Genomic DNA, 22,195 nt, shown 5'->3' with positions numbered 1-22,195 from the left:
ACTCTGGATAACCAATGAAGGATTCGCTAAACAGGGGTGTCATAATTTGATGGTCCAGTCTAAGTCTTCTAATATAAAAATCCCAAACAACCTGTTTAAATGGTCAAATAGATACCAATGTGCTGTAGGAAAAGGTGCACAAGAAGAACAGCCATATATTTATTTATTTATTTTACTTACTTATATAGCGCCATTAATTCCACAGCACTTTACAGACATTATCCGCACTGTCCCCATTGGGGCTCACAATCTACATTCCCTATCAGTTTTGCAACACAATACACACGTGCCATCCCAACTCTACTATGTCCAATGTTGTTACATAAAAAATAGAAGAAAAACCCTGCAGCTAATTAAGGGGGAGAAAAAGATCTGTATTTATAATTATTTTCATTATATGAAGAAACTTGCAAAGTTCTAACCCGCAAAGTGCCAGGAAAAACAAGACAGACCTGGGGGGCATTTCTTGACAGCGCTCCATTGTTACCACTATTCCTATAAGCTATCTTTTGTGAAGAATTGCAGGAGTTAGGAGTGTAGAAAGCTCAGCATTTTTAACAAAATATAGTACTAAAATGTAAATTCCCCTCACATGGGGCAGCAATCTACAGGATGGGCATTTGTAAGAACCCCCATTCCGAATCACTGGCTCGTGTAGGCATGCCACAATCAGTCACTGAATGAGCAACACACATTTGTCAGATGATTGGGTCATTTATTCACAATCACTGCTGCACACAGTGCTGCGCTAACTGAGATATGCTGCAAACAATATATCTGCTCTGTGGGGACTGAGCACCTGCCCATTCAGTTCACCCTTTTTAATCAAATCCTAGTTGACCCAGAGGAAGGCTCTTCTCCAGTTCGCCAAAAGGTTGAAAAAAAAACCTTAATGACATATGGATGCGGTGTCACACTCCACCAAGGAGCCAGACAGCATGGCGAGACTGATGAAAAGTGGAGCACTGCCACTAAGGCAAGGTTTGAGGAACAACTCCTGAAAGGTCCGGCCCAACCCTGAGCTCCTTAGACGGGTTCTTTCACCCTGGGCGGCAATCCTGTTCCTATCCCTGTCTTGTCCAAAGCACGGCCCTGGCTAGTGAGTGGGGCAGCAGGAACGCTAGTCCTGCTCTATAATACAGACACAAAGGGAAACAGACAAGGGTAAAAGAAAACGGCAATCATTCTAAGTGCACCCAGACTAAGGAATGGTATATAAAGGGAAAGGAAGGGAGAGTCAAACCAAAAAGGAAGCCACCAGACAAACTTCCAACCAGCAATCTCCAGTGACGACTCCTAAACAACTTCTCTTTCCATGGCTCACAGCTCCAAACCAATTCCAAGATATAGCAAGCTATCACTGGCAACTACCCAAGCTAAGAGGTGAGTACTTATACAAGAGGGGAGTGGAGAAAATCAGAACAGCTGAGATAACTCTGGACTGAAGGATTTAGGAGACAAGCAGGAGAGTTTAACTCTTACAACCAATGAACAAGGGAAATCTGCATAGCTAACTGGAAAGCAAAGCAGATCTAACCAGTGCAGGCGTGCATGTAGCCAAACGCTGCAATCTTCTGATCCTTGAAATAGAGGAAACCCCTCTCTGTCACGGTATCCCTGTGACATGTAGGTTGTGTCGGGAGGTACAGACACTTGTTTGTTTGGAGTGTGGCACAGCACTTGTATGCCAGGTAGCCATGGGAGGACAGTGGTCACTAATCCCCACTTTCATATATAGATCACTGTTTGTCTCACTGCCTGAGTTATTTTGAGGGACATCTAATTGATATTTTTCTATTTTTCCAAACAATTAATTAAAATATGCCATTTTATTAAAGTTTTAATTGTGCTTACCTGTATCCATTTCATCCATATTATTAAGGAAATCATCAGGTGTTGTTGGTATGCTATAGCACCCCAGGCCAAGCCCGCTGTCTGTGCTCTGTTCTCTTGAGTGGTATGGTCCACTATGGAGGAAAGCAGATTGAACGGAAGTTAGCAAATACGAATTCAATGCTATGTCTAGGCCATATCTACTTTGTACCGATCAACTTACCTGCTGAGGAAAGGGTCTGATCCATTGTTTGTTATGGATCTGATGTCCTGGGTCATGGTAGGGGGGCTTACTGTGTTTTGAACAGGGGCAATGTTTTCAGACTCCATTGGAATTTGTCGGCACAAAGCAGCTTCCTGGATACAGAAAAATAAAATTTTAGGACACGTGTGCATCAAATAAAGACTTTTCATGTCCAAAAGATTTACATAAATGATGAAATGATCACAAGTTCAGACGAAACTTCATACAGACTGTTGAGTAATTTACATATTATAATTAGGTTACCGATTTTTACAAGTTACCAAACCTTGCACAGGTGACTGGATTGCTTTAAGCCAGGATACTGTATTTTAGTCAGAGAAAAAAATCCAAATTCATTAATTTGACTGTACACAATAAAGAGCCATAATTAGTTTCCATTTGTCCCAAAACCTGGAGACAATAGGTGGGTGAAGCACAGAGGTGGTGTATCATCATCTTCTATACTTTGGCAGACACATGAGTCATGGAGAAGGAGTCATAAACCTAAGCACGGGAGTATCCGTGCACGTGCCCTGCACTCACGTTATCTGAATCTACCTCATTATACTCCATTCATTAACATCATTATTCCACCCAGTTTTCTAGGCCGTACGTTAATTATATACTTTAATAGTATACTTCCCCTTTAATGAGCATCCTTTCAGCATGATAAATCTTTATATAGTTTATTTGAAAGAAAGTTACTATAAAAATAATGAGTTCATTTTTTTTGGGGGGGGGTGGACGATGATGAGGGTAACAATCAAGATTGCAGTGGTAATCCAATTCATGAAATTTTTCACATTTTTATTCTTTTTCTTGATGATCCAGAGTTGACTTACCATCAATACTCATTTTCTCTGTTTACATGCAATCCCTTTTGGTGAACACTGCAGCCAATCAGTGGCCACAGCAGTTGCATGCCATACTACCAGCATCACCGCTCAGCAGAGGAAGCCATGATGCCAGAAATACGGCACATGACTACTGCAGTGGTCACGTGCTAGCCGCATGTAAACAGATGAATCACAAAAAATCAAAAAAATTCTTCAGAGCAGAAATTTACAATGGGGGAATTAAGTATTTGATCCCTTGCTGTTTTTGTAAGTTTGCCCACTGACAAAGACATGTACAGTCTATAATTTTAAGGGTAGGTCAATTTTAACATTGAGAGATAGAATATCCCCCAAAAAAATCAAGAAAAACACATTGTATAAATTAGATAATTTTCTTGCATTTTGCAGTGAGAAATAAGTATTTTTTTGATCCCTCTGGCAAACAACACTTAATACTTGGTGGCAAAACCCTTGTTGGCAAGCACAACAGTCAGACGTTTTTTGTAGCTGATGATGAGGTTTGTGCACACGTCAGGAGGAATTTTGGTCCACTCCTCTTTGCAGATCATCTCTAAATCATTAAGATTTTGAGGCTGTCGCTTGCCAACTCGGAGCTTCAACTCCCTCTATACGTTTTCTATGGGATTAAGGTCTGGAGACTGGCTAGGCCACTCCATGACCTTAATGTGCTTCTTTTTGAGCCACTCCTTTGTTGCCTTTGCTGTATGTTTTGGGTCATTGTCTTGCTGGAAGATCCAGCCACGACCTATCTTCAATGCTCTTACTGAGGGAAGGAGGTCGTTGGCCAAAATCTCATGATATATGACCCCATTCATCTTCCCTTCAACACGGTGCAGTAATCATGCCCCCTTTGCAGAAAAACACCCCCAAAGTATAATGTTTCCCCCACAATGCTTCACCGTTGGGACAATGTTCTTAGGGTTGTACTCATCCTTCTTCTTCCTCCAAACACGGCGAGTTGAGTTAATGCCAAAGAGCTAAATTTTTGTCTCATCTGACCACAGCACCTTCTCCCAATAACTCCCAGAATCATCCAGGTTTTCACTGGCAAACTTCAGACGGGCCTGCGCATGTGCCTTCTTGAGCAGGGGGACCTTGCAGGCACTGCAGGATTTTAAACTTTTAAGGCGTAATGTGTTGCCAATGATTTTCTTGGTGACCTTGGTCCCAGCTGCCTTGAGATCATTAACAAGTTCTCTCCGTGTAATTTTAGGCTGATATCTCATCTTCCTCATGATCAAGGATACCACACGAGGTGAGATTTTGCATGGTGCCCCAGACCGATGTCGATTAACAGTCATTTTGTATTTCTTCCATTTTCTTACTATTGCACCAACAGTTGTCTCCGTCTCACCCAGCGTCTTATTTATGGTTTTGTAGCCCATTCCAGCTTTGTGCAGGTCTATAATCTTGTCCCTGACATCCTTAGAAAGCTCTTTGGACTTGCCCATGTTGTAGAGGTTAGAGTCTGACTGATTAGTTGAGTCTATGGATAGGAGTATTTTATACAGGTGACTATATAAGACAGCTGTCTTTAATGCAGGTAATGAGTTGATTAGGAGCGTCTAACTGGTCTGTAGGAGCCAGAACTTATAATGGTTTGTATGGGATCAAATACTTATTTCTTACTGCAAAATGCAAAAAAATGTATCTAATTTATACAATGTAATTTTCTTAATTTTTTTTTAATATTCTATCTCTCAATGTTAAAATTAACCTACCCTTAAAATTATAGACTGTTCATGTGTTTATCAGTGGGCAAACTTAAAAAAACAGCAAGGGATCAAATACTTATTTCCCCCACTGTATATATAAAATTGAAGGGTTCGTACTGGGACCAAAACATTTTTGACTTATTCGTGGATTGTTGGAATCGTTACAACCTGGCTGAACAGCGGTGCCAGACATACACATGTAGCCATATTCTGCTGTGCCGCTAGATCACTGGAGTACCACAGCCCCTTCATACAACGCTTATGGCTTCCAAAGGACACAGCACCAGTGTTTTATTACCAGAAAAGCCTTTTAGATGACCAAAATGTTTCATCCTCTACTCCCGTTCTTACCGATGAAACTAGTCAGTAAAATTTAAAGTTTTGCATCTCTTATCTAATCAACCTCACAATAAGCCATTGCTATCTAAGACACAAATGGAAGAAATTAGCTGCTTTAGGGTGTATGCACACTTTTTTCGAAGTCTTTTGGAGCGGGTCCACTTCATAAGACACCTAAAAATGGCTCGAAAAACACTTGAAAGACTATTTCTATTGCAAAAGAGTTTTGCAGTTCTTATGTTCAGTTTTTTCTCTGTTTCAGGTATTGAAAATCGCCTGATGGAAGAAAATTACTTCTTTGAAGTGTCCCCTGATGGAAAATGATTCGAGGTACACGCTGCACTGTTCAACAAACGACAGGAAAATTTTTTTTCAGGAAAATAACTCTTCAAAAACACTCGGAAAACTCTTCAAAACTCTATTACTCTGTACTATTGTAGATTGTAAGCTCTTACGAGCAGGGTCGTCATTATTTTTGCTTTAATTATTGTATTATCTTTAGCTATATTACTTATGACTGTTGTATATGAATCTCTGAATTGTAAAGCGCTGCGGAATATGTTGGTGCTATATAAATAAAGATTATTATTATTATTATTATTATTATTATTATTATTATTATTAAAACTGGGAAATAAAAAATTCCTGCAAAAACTCCCAAAAGAAGAAGAGTTTCTTGAATCAATATCCACTCGAAAACTTGTGGTTTTTGACCACCTCAAAAAAATCCTGTGTGCACATAGCCATACATTTATTTGTCAGAAGAGGGGAATGGGGACATTTATTATGGTCACAGTTATTATGACTTCTATGGCAGAATCACCCTCTAAGCTTCAGAAGATACAAAAGAAGGACTATAATTTACAAGTGATACCAAACTCTCTGATGGCAATCTATAGGTAGGAGCCCTTATGGGGAACGTTGCAAAAGTCTAATGCAAACAGCTACATAACTGGAGGGGATTTTCTGGCCATCAGACTCTTCATGGTGGTATGTAAGGATACTCAGGACATAGCCAGAGGCTCTTGGTGGCTATCAACTCTCTGTAACTCTCCAGCTAGACCAAAGAGCAATCTCCTGTCTCCTGATCTGGGAGGTTGTGAGCTCAGCACAGATGAGATAAGGATTGTATTTCTTGGGGAGGTGCTGTATTGGGGCTTATTTACTTGTACTGCCTTGTGAATATGGCAGGAAAGGTCAAGAAGCCAATACACATCTCAGCATTGTGAGAGCACAATACAAACATCAAGGGGGTCCACTTCTGTATAAACATAGGAGTCTATTTGCATTATAGAGCACTTCTATTACAGCAAATCATCTACATGTACAAAGTATAGGAAAATGAACGAATGTTAGGCCATGTTCACATTTTTCAGACATTTCATTTCTCTGTTCTGTTTTTGAGAAACAATGTCCAAAACTTATCTGCTGCATAATGATTGCAAGTGGAAATAGAGCAACCCCTATTGATCATTATGGGATCCCTCTGGGTTCCATTATGTGTCCGTTTTAGGAAAAGGAAGAAAAGAATATCGCGTAGAACTTATTTTTTTCAATTCTAAAAACTGCCACACAATGGAATTCAGACTGATCACAAAATAATAAATAAGGTCGCTCTGCTTCCATTTATATCTGTAATGCAGAAGATCCGTTCTGGACATTAATTCCGTTATATGTTCCTCAGAACCTAATAGACAAAAGGAATATCTGAACATAGCCTAACTATGATTGTTCCCCCAAATTTTGTGTATGATCAGCAGCACATCTCCTGTTTATTTGGGGGGATGTGCTGCAAAATGACAATGATATATAGGTTTACAGCTGTGATGTGATGCCATAATGTATATCCAAAGATGGGGAACATTCAGATATAACAACACATTAAGAAAGTAAAATGATTAATTATATCAAAAGAAGGGGAACATAGGAAAAAACAAACAAGGAAAAAACAATGTGAAGAAGCCAAATGGCAGAGCTGATACTGGCTCAAACTGTAGCCAGGCATTTCAGGCTGTGGAGCCAAGTGCCTATATCTTCTCCCAGGAGTTATTTGGGAGATACCCTATTGTCAGCTGTCAGCCATATGGTTCTGAACATGGTTTAATAACCCTGTGGTATCCCTGGTGTCACTGGACCACAACAGTATCTAGTTACCATGAGTGAGCTAATGAGCCACAATTAAGGGACCAAAGTGCCACATGTGGCTCCTGGGCCACTGATTTGGGTGCACTGCTGTGTAATAAAGATCCGTTTCACAATTAGGCCTCATTCAGACGTCCGTGTTTCACAGTAAAACATGGGTAAATGTACCCATTACACGGTGGCTCACGAAGTTGAAAGCACATGCAATAGTTCTATTAGATAGGAACACACATAGATAAGCTCCATTATCATCTACTGTATATGGCTCACACGTGTGGATTTTGCGGCCCGAGAATAGTCCATTTTTTATCCTAGTCACAGATGAAACCCACCCATTCAAGTACATGGGTCCATTAAAAACTGATAGAAGCATCCTAGTTCTGTCCTCCTTTCATGTGTATCTGATAGAACAAGCTTGAGAAACCTCCATCAGCTTTTCTCGTATGAAACAAAAAATTGATGGAGGATTCCCAAGCTCTGATGGTAAAAACTGACACACAGAACACACACTGATGAAAATCTGATTCAGCACACTGATGGAAATAGGGTCATTTTTTGGCATATGGGGAAAATACTGACTTCTCAAAGGGGTTTTCCGGCCTTAGGCTATAAGTCTGCAATCACTCTATGCAAGCAATGAGCGCTCTGAGGATTCTCCGAGGATTCTCACCAGGAGCAGTAGGCGTGTGACCACCAGTATGTAATTTGCATACATGCAGTCACATGCCGACTAGATGAGCGCTGCCTCGATCAATGCAAATGTTTTGAGCAAGGCCAGACAAGTCTAGTCGGAATGTGGTTGAAAATATGCATATCGCATACTCGTGGTCACGTGAGAAACCTCACAGCGTGCAGTGCGTGCGATGTGAGGATACACATAGAGTGACTGCAGACTTGTAGCCTAAGGTCGGAAAATTATTTTAAGGCTACGTTCGTTCCCACAATGAACTTTTGGTGCATATTTAAAAAAAAAAAAATGAAAGTAACCTATTTTACTTAATGATTGCAGAAAAGGTGCAGAAAACCTGCAACATCAAAACCTCACCAAAAGCTCATCATGGGAATTTAGCAATATGAGACCTCACATACTTTGCTCTGATGCTCTAGTAATCAATAGGAATATTATCTAAATCAGTCTAGATGGAAGAACCAGAAACCTGTACACAATATCAGGAATGACAAATATATTTGTTTTTATTAAAATTAATATATTTTGTAAAAAAAAAAAGTTACCTAATGAAACCTACACACGGCTCAGGGTATGGCAGTTTCCTAAGTGCTTGTATTTCTTAAAGGTACACAGTTTTACTTTGAATTGACATCAGTAAAATAACACACCTTTAATCCAAATAATTAAGGTATTAGCAGTAAATAAACTGGGAAAACTATGAATTGTTCATCCACACGCTAGCTCTCTCTGAATGTTCCTTGCATGGCAGCTTTAAGTCAATAATAACTGTGGCGGCTCAGGGTACATCGCTTGGTGTCATTGGATTGCACTGTAAGTTTGCCTCATGAATGTATTAGATAAAAATGCACTAGAGGTCTTAACAAGTTCAAACAAGTTTTTCTCCCTCTATTTTGGGCACTGCAGCAGCTGCTATTCCATTTTTTAATCGCGTGTTCCTTTCACAATCTGCTTGCTGGCCTAGAGCAGTAAAAGGGTTGCTAACCTAATAGCTAAACAAGTCTTCCCTAAACATTTCCGCCTGGTATGCCACCATATTTAATTCACTGGTCTGGTTGTGATATATAAAGCAGCTGGTCTGTTAAAGGGGTTGTACACATTCAGGAAAGTGGAAGCCAAATCTGGTAAAATAACTAAAATATAAAAACCCAGCAGGTACTCACCCTTCCCTGGTCCAGCGCCGGCTCCTCAAGTCTCAGGGATCTGGCTACAGAGGTAATGTCACGTTGACAGCATGCATCATTGCTTTAGCCAATCACTTAGCTCAGACACTGACACCGTCTACCTTGGCTGAGCTGCTGAGCTCAGAGATTAGGTACATCAGTCATATGTGCTGTCAACATGATCTCACCCCTGCATCTAAAACAGAGACCAGAGCAGCAGTGGAGAGCCATCACTGGTCCCAGGGAGGGTGAGCCTCCACTGTGTTTCACAGTGTTTGGGATCTAATTTCATGAACGTGGACAATTCTTTAAAGCCCACATACGCAATAGATAACTGTCGACCAAACGATCATTCTGCTGACAGCTATCTACCCCCCTACACAAGATGGCTTGGCTTGGTCAAGATCTCCTGTGTCCTCTATGACAGAGCTGCTACAAAACTTTTCTGGCTGCTATTTATCTACTCCCCAATCAAAATGATTGGCCATTGGATGCTTCTTTTCCCCAGCATCATGTGTTGGGGGAGAGTTGGGAAATTTTTGGCTATGTCACCACAGAAAGAAAGATGGGGAGACACCAAGCACAATAGGGTCTTATCTGGTGGAGAAATTGGTCTAGGTGAGAGGTATGGGAATTGCACACCTTTTAGGTTTGTTTAACCCACAACTGAAAAATCAAGGTGTGACAGCTGCTGCAGGACTCTCAGGTCAGGAAATCCAGCCGTGTAGAACAATTGGTGGAGGATAGGAGTATTAGTCTGCTCTGCTGTGCTAGATTCAAGAAATCCGTAAAACATGATGAGGGATCAGATCATGCGGTTTATTCTCAACATATTTCGAAGATGAACCAACTTCTTCATAAGGAGGATCATAATTTAGCACCACAGCCACCCCATTGCTGTACCCCAGCAGCTCCATCTTCCCTTACTATAAGGAATTCCCTGATGAAATGTTATAATTGACATCACACTGGGCATTCGTGCAGTGGATATTCTGTCTGATTTTACAATAACCACATTATGGATAAGATCTTATGAATGAACTACACACTGCAGAAAAAATCCACAGCAAATACAGATTTGAAATCCAACATATGTCATCTTATGCTGTGGATTTCGCAACAAATTTCATCCTGTAACGTAAAAATGTGTGGGAAAATCTGTAGCATTTTTGCAATGAAATTCAGTGTTTTTTTCCTCTGTGGTTTTTTTGTTGTGGAAACTCTTCACGGATACAACCACAAAAAGAAATGTTGAGGATTTGCTGAATATTTTAACTCTTTTCTTTGCATACACACCATGAAATGACATGCTGCACTTTTAAAATCTGCAGTGCCGCTCAATTCAAGCTGTGGATTTTCTCTGCAGTGTGTGAATAAGATTTTGAAAAATCCCATCCACAATGCTGTTACTGTGTCACATAGTGTGTATTCTGTCCAGAAAATCCAGGTGGGAAATCTTCTGTGTATTCAATCCCAGTGTGTAAATAGTTATATAGTTACTACAATCGACTCCAGTGCACACAGAGTTCAGTTACATCGGGAGAAAAAAAAAACTAGGTCCAGTAAGTTTAACCTTTCTCCTCCGGTTATACATTCTCTATCACTAGATTATTTATAACCATAATGCCATTTGTTGTGAGGAAATCATCCAGCCGTTTTTTAAAAGCTGTTATAGTGTCTGCCATTACTAGTTCTTATGGTCGAGCATTCCACAGTCTGACTGCTCTAACTGTAAAGAACCCTTTCCTATGTAGCTGCCGGAATCGCTTTTCCTTTACAAGTAATGTATGTCCCCTGGTCCTTTGTAAAGTCTTTGGAAGGCGTAAGAAAAGTGCCAGTCATTTGTATTGACCACACATGTATTTATACATATATTGTATTTTTCGAACTATAAGATGCACCGGACCATAAGATGCACCCCAAGTTTAGAGGTTTAAAGGAGGAAAATAGGACAAGAGCATTTTTAACTTGTCATCCAGATCATACATGTCAGGGGTCACAAGTTCATCTTACAGTCCGAATGTAGCTTACCAGGTAAGGGGGGTGCAGTGGAGTTGGGTCAAAGGAGTCGGATCACATTTACGTAATTTGACAGCAAAACTGGGGTGATGCTGCGGGCCCTGGAGGGTCCCGGTGGTGCGAGGCAGGAGCAGAGTCCCCACATATGGAGCCAGACACGGTGCATATGCAGATTGAGATATCAGCTTGTCATTGAGCTGAGATCTAAATCTGTGCATGCGCCGACAACGGTGCCATTTTACTGAGGCCCACCGCGAGGTCAATGTGCGCAGTGAGAACTCCACTCCTGCCTCACACCGCCGGGACACTCCCTCCTCCTAGCCCAGGGCCCGCAGCATAGAAGCACTCCTGCCACTGCCGCCTTCCTGCATCGGCGACCCTACTCCTGCCTCCTGTGACCCCGCTCCACTGCTGCTGCCACACCCCGGTAATCTACATTCGGACTATAAGGCGCACCCATGTTGTCCTCCCAAATTTGGAGGAAAAAGAGTGCATCTTATAGTCCGAAAAATATAGTAAATGAGATTGCCTCTGGGTCGTCTTTTTTCTAAGCTAAACAAGTCCAACTTTTCCAACCTCTCATCGGCGGAGAAGCCTTCCATTCTGTGTAATAATCTAGTTGCCCGTCTTTGAACTGACTCTAAATTCCCAATGCCCTTTTTAAAATGTGGAGCCCAAAACTGGGTTTCAAACTCAAGATTTGGCATCCATTGTCCTTCTATTAAAAACAATATCTCCTACACATTAGGGTTTATTCACACGTCAGTATTTGGTCAGAATTTTTCATCAGTATTTGTATGCCAAAGACAGGAGTGGAAGTTACAGAGAAAAATTAAAATTGAAAGACTGACAATTGATCTGTGTTTTGGAGACACTCCTGGTTTTGACATACAAATACTGATGAAATGGGGTTCAAAAATACTGATGTGTGAATAAAGCTTAACACTGTAAAAAATGGACAGCACTTAGATGACATATGAATAGCTTCCAAGGGCTATGCAGTTATTTGAGTCATTCACTTCAATAGTAATTTTGATACGCAAATTAGATAAAAAAGGACATGTCTCCATTTTTTTTGCAGTCAATTCATCCCCAAAAGAAACAGACTTGTGAACAAGCCCCATAGACTATAATGGGCATGTGTTTTATCTGTGATAAACTGGGACAGAACATGTACGTGAAAACCAAATTATTTTTTTTAAAGGAGCAAAGCAAAGGCATTATTTTTGGTAATTTGAATTCTGGCAACGGAATGCCCAAGGAGGGGGAATGCCCAAGATATCTCAATGTCCCCGTAGGCAATCTCTGTGCCACTATATGGCACAAGTATGCTACCATAGATATTTTGCTGTACAAGCAATGTTTCTAGAAATAATAGCTCCATAATAAAGTATCCAACTGTCCATGGCACAATTTTTTGTCTAGAAAACTCCTCGTATGAAATTGGAGGTGACATGAGGTACAGTAGGGTGCCACACGTTCCTACTGCATTATTACTACTCTGTACAACTCGTACAATATAATCATGCACATGAGCCAAAAGGAGATGATCTCCAAACTGTGACTTTTGCAAAATTACAGCTCTTAGCATACCGTAACAGCTGGAACTGTAGATTTGCATATAAACATAGTTTAGTTAACTTCCAGAGGGAGTCTGAGACTTCACCTAACAAAGCGCAAATCTCCTGAAGCTGGTATTTTCTCCCGGCTGGGTGTGTCTGCTCCGTACACAGCAGCTGTCAGGGCTGGAGTGGTTGGCTACTAGCTGCTGTCAGGTTAAAAGGAGACCGGAGAGACCTGCCAAAGGAATTCCGCACCCTTTCACCCAAACCCTTCCGCCTCATTCCAGTTACTTAGCAACCGCTCCAGGTACTAACTCAGCATATTTCTGGACAGGTTACATTAAGGATAAAACAGTAAGAGTGAGGGATTAGCAGCCCGGTGGTTGTGTATAGCGGTAATTTGGGAAGAAGGACGATGCCTGCTACATATACGTCAAGTAACTCAAATAATGGGGTCAAATTTCCAAATATGTTAAATCCGGAAAAGTGCATTTGTAAAGTATGAAGCAATCCCACATCTGATCCCAGAAACCAGGGAGTAAACAAAAATCATACACATAAATCAAAAATATAAATCATTTGTTATTCGTCTCCTGAAGGGGTTAATGGACAGGAAAAGAGGTTTCTCGCCAAGTGGTCCCGGCACGTACATGGGGTGTAAAGTTGGCGATTGGCTTCAGTCATAGGTATGTAACAGGGGGAGACTGTGTTTTATCTTTTATCCCCTATGCTCCACTATGTGTAAACAGGACGAGCACGGGGGGATAAAATGGCGGCGCCGAGAGGCTGTGTCACTCCTCGTGGCCGCATTGAATACTGCTGCCCCACCCTCCCTCCTCAGGGACAGTCATTCAGGCAACTCAATGGACAACACGTATTTTAGGTTAATGGGCTTGAGCATTGGCTAAGCTACGGTTTTGGTTTAAAAAAAGAAGTAAATGTTATATGAGTTTGGTGATCTTTAAGAATTTTAAATAAAGGCCATGGCCAAAACTTTTATCCACTACATCAACGTGTTGAGTGTAGTGTTTATTTAGTATTAATTTTATAGAAGGTAGATGTCAAAGGTCATTAATATGCTGTGTATTGCCACAGAATATGTCACCAGGACAGGATGACATCTTTAAGATAACCTAATGGTAGTAACAAAGTGGTTGCATGTGCCCCCTGTGCATCCCTCCCCCAATCAGGGTCCCAAAATAAAGGGTGCCCCATGCTAAGGAGATGGTTTTGTAGCTGGGTGTCCGTCACTAAGCCTTTCTGCCCGGGAAGCTGAGTGACCTACAAGATGGCCATTTTTTATTGAAAATTGGTCCTGGCAACCGGTTTGCAGTCTGCTGTCTATCTGACTGCTCTAGGGAAAAAATTATTGCAGTCCCTTTTAAAGGTGTTGTTGAGTTTTGAGATGTAAGTATGTAGTCACTCAGTGACTGCAGATTGAGAATCCTCACAGCGCCACCTTCCGACTAGACATGTGCAGCCTCGCTTAAATACAAGTAAATTGAGCGCCACCGAACACATCTAGTCGGCATGTAGTCACATGACAGCCCACTCTTGCCGCTGGGTATCGGTGAATCTTGACAGCATGTGGTGCGCACATTGTGAGGATTCAGAAGTCTGCAATCACATAAAGTGACCTGGGCAACCCCTTTAATATAATTAATACATTAAAAAAATTATTGCCATAAACTCCTCATTAAATTTATTTGAATATGAATATTTGAGTGTGAACAGGGTATTTAAAGGACATAAGCAATAATTGAAGTATTCTTACATGTACTTTATTATTAATTGTGCTTGCATTAATAGAGTGAAGCTACCACTAGACATACAAACTACTGATTATTGGAGAATTGGTTAATGGGTACAAACTAACTAAAACTAAGTTTCAGTTTTCTAAACTTTTTCCCCTGTGATTTATTTAAATTCCATTTTACAAATAAGTAGTTTTGCTACAATTAAAGGTCTGCCACTGTATTGATAGCAAACTATATCTGATCATCACAATGCTGTGCGTTGCTGTAGCATATATCACGCAATACAGCATATGTTTGGATGATCAGTTGGCGTGCCACGTGAATGCTGGCGACATTGGACGCAACACTGTACAGTTCAATACATATGCAGGCTGTACTACAAGTTGTGTGTTGCCTTCTCTATAAAGCAGTAACAGTATACCATCATTGTTTCTATCGCTCCCTAATATTGTACTATCCCTATATTAGTCACCTTCCTGACATCCGTGTCATCTGCGTAACTGGCTTCATCTAAGGGGCCATCTAATTATAGGAACAGGTGCATGTCTTTTTTTACTGCATTGCAACCATGGTGGCACGAATGGTACAGACCATGTAACACTGAAACACCACTAACCATACATGACAGTGTATGCATTCACCTGTCTCAACAACTCTTCTTGTCGCATTCTGATCCGCTCTCTTTCCATTTGGATTCTCTGGAGTCGGAGCTTCTGTTGCTGCTGTTGTTGGGTGGTGAGCGCGTTGGGCAAATTGATCAGGGCAGCTTGATGACTCTGGGAAGGGTGAGTCTGTTGAGATATGGCTGGGTTGGAAGCCATCTGTTGTTGATGCTGATGATTCAGAACTAGAATAGAAGGAAGATGGGTCAATCGGAGATAACTAAATATTCATGTGTGATAATACTTATGGAAACTTCCATTATAATAACCAGTACTAAAAATAATCTATGAAACAATGAACTGTAGAAATCATGGGGTGTACTCAGCAGTGAGAGTAAAGGCTGTTACGTGAATCATGTTGCGTATAATTGACTAGGAGGATAAAAGAGTTCACAGATCAAACAGGAATTATTTTCTCTTCCATTCCATTTATTTTTGTCCTAAAATTAGAAAATGTATTTTTACTAACAGTAGTTAAGAGGTGATCAAAGTTCAAGTTTTGTGGACACCTTCACAAGCAAAGCTCTCAGGAATGGTAGACAATGAAAAAAGTCGTGTGAAGAAGACATCTAAAAACATCATCATTATGTCCTCTAAGAAGAGATCTAACCATCATCTGCCTGTGGTAATGATGTTTTGTATGTGCCACAAATAAGATGGGACACGTTATATGGGTTCTTATGTGATCGTACTTACTATGTTCATTTATGAATGAGAATCATGACATTCTGATACCATGAACACTCCAGACTGGACTTAAAGGAGTGCTCCCACCATAGAATGTTATGGTTTATTGTTGAGATTGAACATTCCGCCATTAGCACAAAGGTTTTATAAATAAATTGAAATCAGCCAACATACTTATGCCATATAATGCTTTACATGTATGATGTTCCCCTGTATACAAGGCTACCCAGTGGATATGGGATTTGCAACAGATATTCATAAGGCAAGCACAGACAGGTAAAGCAATGTTAAACAAACATTTGGTTGATTAATAAAGTTTTGGCAGGCAAAGAACAGAAGACGCTTTGTGATATTACAAGTAATAATAATAATTATGTGCTGAAGCTAGAATAGAACTTAATGCATTCATTTACATAAGCTGATGGGCTAGAGTTACGTCTTTGTAGAATCAACAAGGAAACACTTTGCGTGTCCCCAGGCCACCCACCAAAGACGTATACAATCCGAACCTCAGCTAATCCCAGCCACATATTTCTCTAGCATTTGAAACTATATCTATGGGAGTGACCAGATAATTAAATTGCACCCTGGAAAGCTGGAAAAAAACAACACATGGAAAGTTCTCAACGGAGACCTTTCTTAGTAGTGCACTGCTTCTTAATCCTACTACAGGGAAAGCAGCGAGCATGCCCAAAGCGAGCTCTCCTTCTCTCACTTTTCTTGTCCACTATTGGCCATGTAGCTTGGGTGTTTTAAAAGACTCCGTTTTCCCTGAATACACATTGACAGATGTCAGTGGTCGGAATAAATCTCTAATGTATTTAGATCCCCTAATCACACTATATTAGGATACTTTTACCCTTACCTTTTACGCTTTTCTATTACTTTGAATTGCATGACAAATGAGTATAAAATCTTACTGGGTTGTCCGGCCTTAGGCTACAAGTCTGCAGTCACTCTATGTGACTGCAGACTTGTGAATCCTCAGTGTGCAGTACTTCGGAAGCAGAGGCTGTTTCCAGGCGATTTGTATACTTCCGGCCACATTCCAACAAGACTGTGTCCTGCCTTGCTCAATACACTTGCTAAGTCCATCTAATCGGCACATGACCGCATGTATGGAAATTATGTATGTGGTCACTCGCCCGCCGCTCCCGATGCCGGCACCAGAGAATCTTCACAGCTCGCAGTGCACGAGATGTGAGGACTCACATGTCTACAGTCACATAGAGTGAGTGCAAACTTGTACCCTAAGGCCAGACAACCCCTTTAAATCTATTACCCTTTTGACATCAACAGTTGATGAAACATCTGATTTTCACTTTGGTGAAGTTTTCCAACAGTGCTTCTTACATTGAAATAAATAGATCCACAAAGTCTTTTTTCACACCATGTTAGCAGTCTGCTTTATGCACTGGGAAAGCTCTAAGTGCATACGTTTCACATATCCTTATTCCTGCATTTGCAAGACAGAGACTGAAAGTTTGTCCTTTGGCCTCCATCTGTATATGTGGGTGTGTTAGTTCATTGGCTGCTGCAGAATACCAGGGGTGTAACTATTGTGGTTGAACGGGTTGTTCTCCAACCCGGGCCATGGAGTCCCTTTGGCTTATAAGAAACCAATATTATTAAACATCTGGTATCAATGGGGTCCCTGTTGGAGTTTTGCATTGAGGTCCATGAGCTACAAATCAGGCTACTGCCATTTCATAACAATGCATTTAGCATGAAATGTAGGGCATGTTACAGCATTAATCACTGGCAGAAGTCTGAAGTATAGAGTAAATGTCATGATTCTGCAGGGAAGAAATCTTACGAGAATCCATCATGGTCTCAATCCCTCACATCCATTATTCCAGGGATTTCAGCATTGAGATGGGATGATGGACAATGGACTGTGTCCATGCAGGTTGCCATGTTAATGTGAAAGAATTTAATTACAATATCAAAGCAAACACAATTAATGACATCTGAAATTCTATTCGAGTAAGAAGTTAGAAAATGTTGAAACTGTTGGATAATTTTAGAAGAATTTTCGTATATCAGGGAATGCACGATTTAGTAGATGACTATTAAATTATTGGCATCCTTATGAGCTGCCCATAATTCACAGTGCTATCTTCATATATAGAAGGGTGTCATATAGTCAAAGTGTTACAAAGTAAAAAGAAAAATGAAATGTGATGAGACTTTTATGGAAACGTCAATTCTGAATGACGGAATAAAAGTAGTATTTTAGAGGAGCAGTCGGCATAGGTTTTAATGAGGAGATGACCTATAGCCAGGTGCTAACCTGACAGATTGCCTTCAACGGAGGATTCATTCTGCTTGTGACAGCAGGCTGAATTCAGCTGAGAGCCATTTTCTTCGCTCCTACCCACCATTTGTTTGTCTTCACGTTAACTTATAAGGACTATCCAATGTCAGGTGTCAGACAGTAGAGAGCCTGATGGAAAACATATGTCTGTGGTTTTATGGACAGAAAAACTCACTTTATTTTTTACAACCCTTATTTCACTGCAGATGAGAGAAACAAGAGTTTGGCCTCTGTTCTCAGTCTTTTCATTCCACCAGCAAAGAGACGTATGTTGCACAGATTTCTGAGAAGCAGCTAAGCTTTCCAAGGGAAGACAAGAAAATCTAGTTCTTTGTTGTTTTCTGAAATCCCAAGGGCAATAATACACAGAAATCTGTACAAAAAGGATTGCGAAAATGACATCTCACACTATATGTATATATCTAAGAGGTAAATGCAGAAAAAAACTATATGCAACACATAAGAGTGCCTAGTGCACTCAATGTGAAAAAGGGCCGAACAGGACCAGGGCCCAACTCATCAAACATAGTGTTTACTAAGTGCCCTATGTTATTTATATTGCTTTTACTTACAGCAGGGTATATGTACATATTGTTTCTATCTTAGGTTTTGTCTGTTTAATGGCCAGTGTGAACATTGCATGTATACCAACTTATACTCCAGTTCATTTCTTTTGGTTTTAAATGTCCCACTATGCACAGTCCAGTTATGATTTGGTGTGGGTACAGTGTATGTTTCTGTAAATGCTATTAGTTAGGTCATCTACTTTGATGAGTGAAGATACCAGCTTGTGACACGGATTCCCCACTGAAATGAACAATGGTCATGTGCCAAAATAAAGCAGTACAGTTGAATTTAGGGTGGGAATTTTTAAAGGTCCAAGAGCTGCACTGTCATTTTTTTTACATAAGCTTTCTGGTAGTTTAAGTGATTTTGTTTAGTCCCATAAATAGAACATAAAGGAAAGACAACATATAGTTTTATATCGACAAGTAAATGTTACTTACCAAGATTCAAAGCATGGAAGCATTTTGGAAACAAAAAGCAACCGATTAGTTATAGTTATTCCGTTAATAACAATGTTTTACTGTACTGATATTAAATATATATTATACAGACTATACAGAATAATTATACTGCCCAAACTGCTGGGCGTAAAGAGGAAAGCAATTATAGTCTATGCTTGAGGGTGGCAGCACATGCCAACACGTGTACGAGTCCAGAAAGCTACAGTCTACCATAGGAAGAGTTGATGACCATGGCAATAGCAGCACCTAGATATTTCAGTATGGAGCCACACTTGGCAGTAAGAGGGGAAATCCTGAGCAGGAAATGTTACTGAGGGTCCTGGTTATGACATATTTTGGTGAAAATGTAATATTTTTGCTAAAAATAAACACAATACAAACTAAGGATAGCCTCAAATGCATTTACTGAATCCAAAGGATGTGAACAGTTCAGACACCCCCAGAAATCTGCAGCTCTGGAGTCATAAAGTGTGACTGCAGTCCGGTAAATTCATTGCCGTTACTCCTCTAGAATAAAGTACAGCAAAGAAAATTAAAGGGGTTTTCCAGAATTGAAGAGTTATCAGTACTTTTTTTCTCAGAACAGTATCATGCTTGTCTATAGACTGTGTTGCCCATTGTAGCTAGCAAATGAATGGGCTAATAGATCAGCCCATAGACAAGAATGATGCTGTTTCAACAAAAAAGTCGAGGTTGAACCTCATTTCTTTTTTATATATTTCTATTCATTTTCTTTGTATTTTAGCTTTTTGTTATATTTTTTGTAAGGACTATTTATATTTAAACAAAGTGATATCTTTTAGAGAGTACAACATTTGAACAACTTCATGGAAGTATCTTTACTTGTAGATTAACATGTTGTGGTGATATGCCCACTATAAATAGCAAAAAATATCCTCTAATCCAGGGGTGAAAACAGACATGAGGGTCCCGCTGCAAAAATATTCTATATAGCAGTCGTATAGTTTGTCATAACACACCGTTTATGTGTCTGTGATAGAAGCTGCTCATTGCTTTGGAGTTGGCAGTGGGACCCCTTACCTCCTGGGCAGGTTGCACCAATCGTATGCCCGCCACTACGCTAATCCTTTTTTTTATGGAAAGTCTCTTTAAGGATAGGGCACAATTCACATATGTTTTTGCAACATATCTACTTTAGGTGAACATATCTTAAAAACAACCATAACTATGAAGAAGTATTGGTAACATCTTGCAGGTGTCCAGGACCTAAAGGAGATCAAAACTGACCATTGTAGGTCACTCGTTAGGCTGGGTTTAGCCATTCTGGCTGCATCATGAAGATACATTTAATGCGCCGTGGACACATTCAGGATGGGTTCTCAGGATGTGGACGTTTTCATTTTTTGACAGCGAGCACAGATCTTGACTATGTTGAAGGGTAGGGTCACACGAGCGTATCAGAAATCATTCAGAATGTCATCCAGGAAAGCGGGACGATTCTTTTCTCATTTGTCATCCGCGTGCAGTGCACATATAATCCATTTTTTACAGCAGCCATTAATCATCTACAGGACCATTTACAGTTTCTTATGTTACAGAACTGCAATGTATCCGTAAAAAATGGATGTTGCACTATGGCTCCAATTTTTTTCTCGCACCCATGGACTTGAATGGGAAATTTCATCCGACACACGTAAGAAACTAGTGCATGCTGCGATTTTTTTCACATGCAGATTTAGCTATCTGCACTGCCCATTTTTTTTCATGGACAGCACATGGACCGAAAATATGGTTGTAGTGTCAGACTGAAGAACATTGTACCCACCAGAGGATTTGATTCTGATGGCCCACCTTTCTCCCCTGCTCAAAAGATCCATAGCAGCTGCAAGGTTTGCACTATGAACTCTCCTGAAGGAGAAGCCAGGGCCCACCGGAGGATTTACCGGTTCTCTGGTGGGCCAGTCCAACCCTGTATGGTTGTGTGAATGAACCCAAAATGTGAGCACAATCCCATTTGCTTTAAAGCAGAACGGCTTTGATTTAGTCTTTTTGGTGGGGTTGTTTTGGTGTGCTGGCGACAAGCCATGTACTACCCAGCAGACTTAGCACGCAGACAGAAAATAAATATATCGAATAAGAATCTGGCAACTGCTGGTGGAAAAGATAGGTTAAAAGGTGGGAAAATAAAAAGGAGATTTTCCATTTTCATCTAGCAGTCTATGAAGCCAACATAACCATTATTTCATGATATCCTCTTTAAACAATAGGACATTCTCCTCCTTCCAGCAGCAGGATGTGGAAAAGTCTGTTGCATGTGTTTATAACATCCAGGGCCACTTACTGAAACTGCTCATTGTTTTGGGGTTTCCTGACCATTTTGCTTCTGATAAAATAGAGCAGGTGCAATACCTGGATGCGTGCACAGCTCAGATGTATTAAACCTGGATTTCTACATTTTTAATACTTTACAAAACTATCCCATTTTAGAATTCTTGTCTCTGATAAGAAAAAAAAAGCCTACACTATTTAGTAAAGTTGCAGGATATCCTATTACCAGGGCCAGGGACAAACGAGCATATGAAAAATCGTCTGAGTTTCATCCAGAAAACGTAGAAAATTTTCAACTGCTTGTTATCCGTGTGTGTCCGTTTTTTACATCTGTGTGACATCTGTGTGATGTCCGTGTTCAATCTGTTATCATACATATACATTTAAAAATTCACAGTTTCCTAAGTTAATAATGGAAATATATGAGAGAAAAATTTTTCTACCCACCCATAGACTTGAATGGGCGAATTCATCCAAGACTTACTCACGGACAGTCGGGAGAAGAATAAATCATCTGAACAGCAATATCCCCTCCGGTGCTTAGGTTATACTGTCAGTTTGCCAGATAGACTACCATTAAAAATACACCAGTGCTTGAACTACAGAGTCATTTTAAAGCTGCTCATTGGCATTGTCAATAATGGGGTCTAGTTCAGTCTAGAGTTCATGTGGTGTGTATGAGTAGAGAAGAATAAAGCTCGCCATGCATATTAAATGGCTGTTGGCTGAATGATGGTTCGGCTGGCAGTCATCTCGGCCAGCTTTTCCATACACAGGAATGCTTGTTCGGCCGAGCACCCCTACGTTCACCATAAGTCAGCCACCAGACATGTCTGGTCATAGCTTATTTCTAGGATCCACAGTCTTAAATCGGACATACCTGATCGTGAAAT

General features: G+C 40.4%; 1 protein-coding gene across 1 annotated transcript in view; it reads right to left on the bottom strand.

Moving 5' to 3' along the window:
- WWTR1 (WW domain containing transcription regulator 1) overlaps window positions 1-22,195 on the bottom strand; it is a 102,818-nt gene that overhangs the window by 8,254 nt on the left and 72,369 nt on the right. Inside the window, exons 3-5 of the mRNA XM_073674637.1 lie at window positions 14,961-15,166; window positions 2,057-2,190; window positions 1,855-1,967 (exon numbers count right to left, since the gene is read on the bottom strand). Coding sequence (XP_073530738.1) covers window positions 1,855-1,967; window positions 2,057-2,190; window positions 14,961-15,166 — 453 coding nt within the window. The remainder of the gene's footprint in view (window positions 1-1,854; window positions 1,968-2,056; window positions 2,191-14,960; window positions 15,167-22,195) is intronic.

This window comes from Phyllobates terribilis, unplaced genomic scaffold (genome assembly GCF_046119375.1).
Source record: "Phyllobates terribilis strain yellow unplaced genomic scaffold, ASM4611937v1 Scaffold_3__8_contigs__length_932513732, whole genome shotgun sequence".
In the NCBI taxonomy this organism is placed as follows: Eukaryota; Metazoa; Chordata; class Amphibia; order Anura; family Dendrobatidae; genus Phyllobates; species Phyllobates terribilis.
This window is presented reverse-complemented; position numbering and strand designations above follow the sequence as displayed.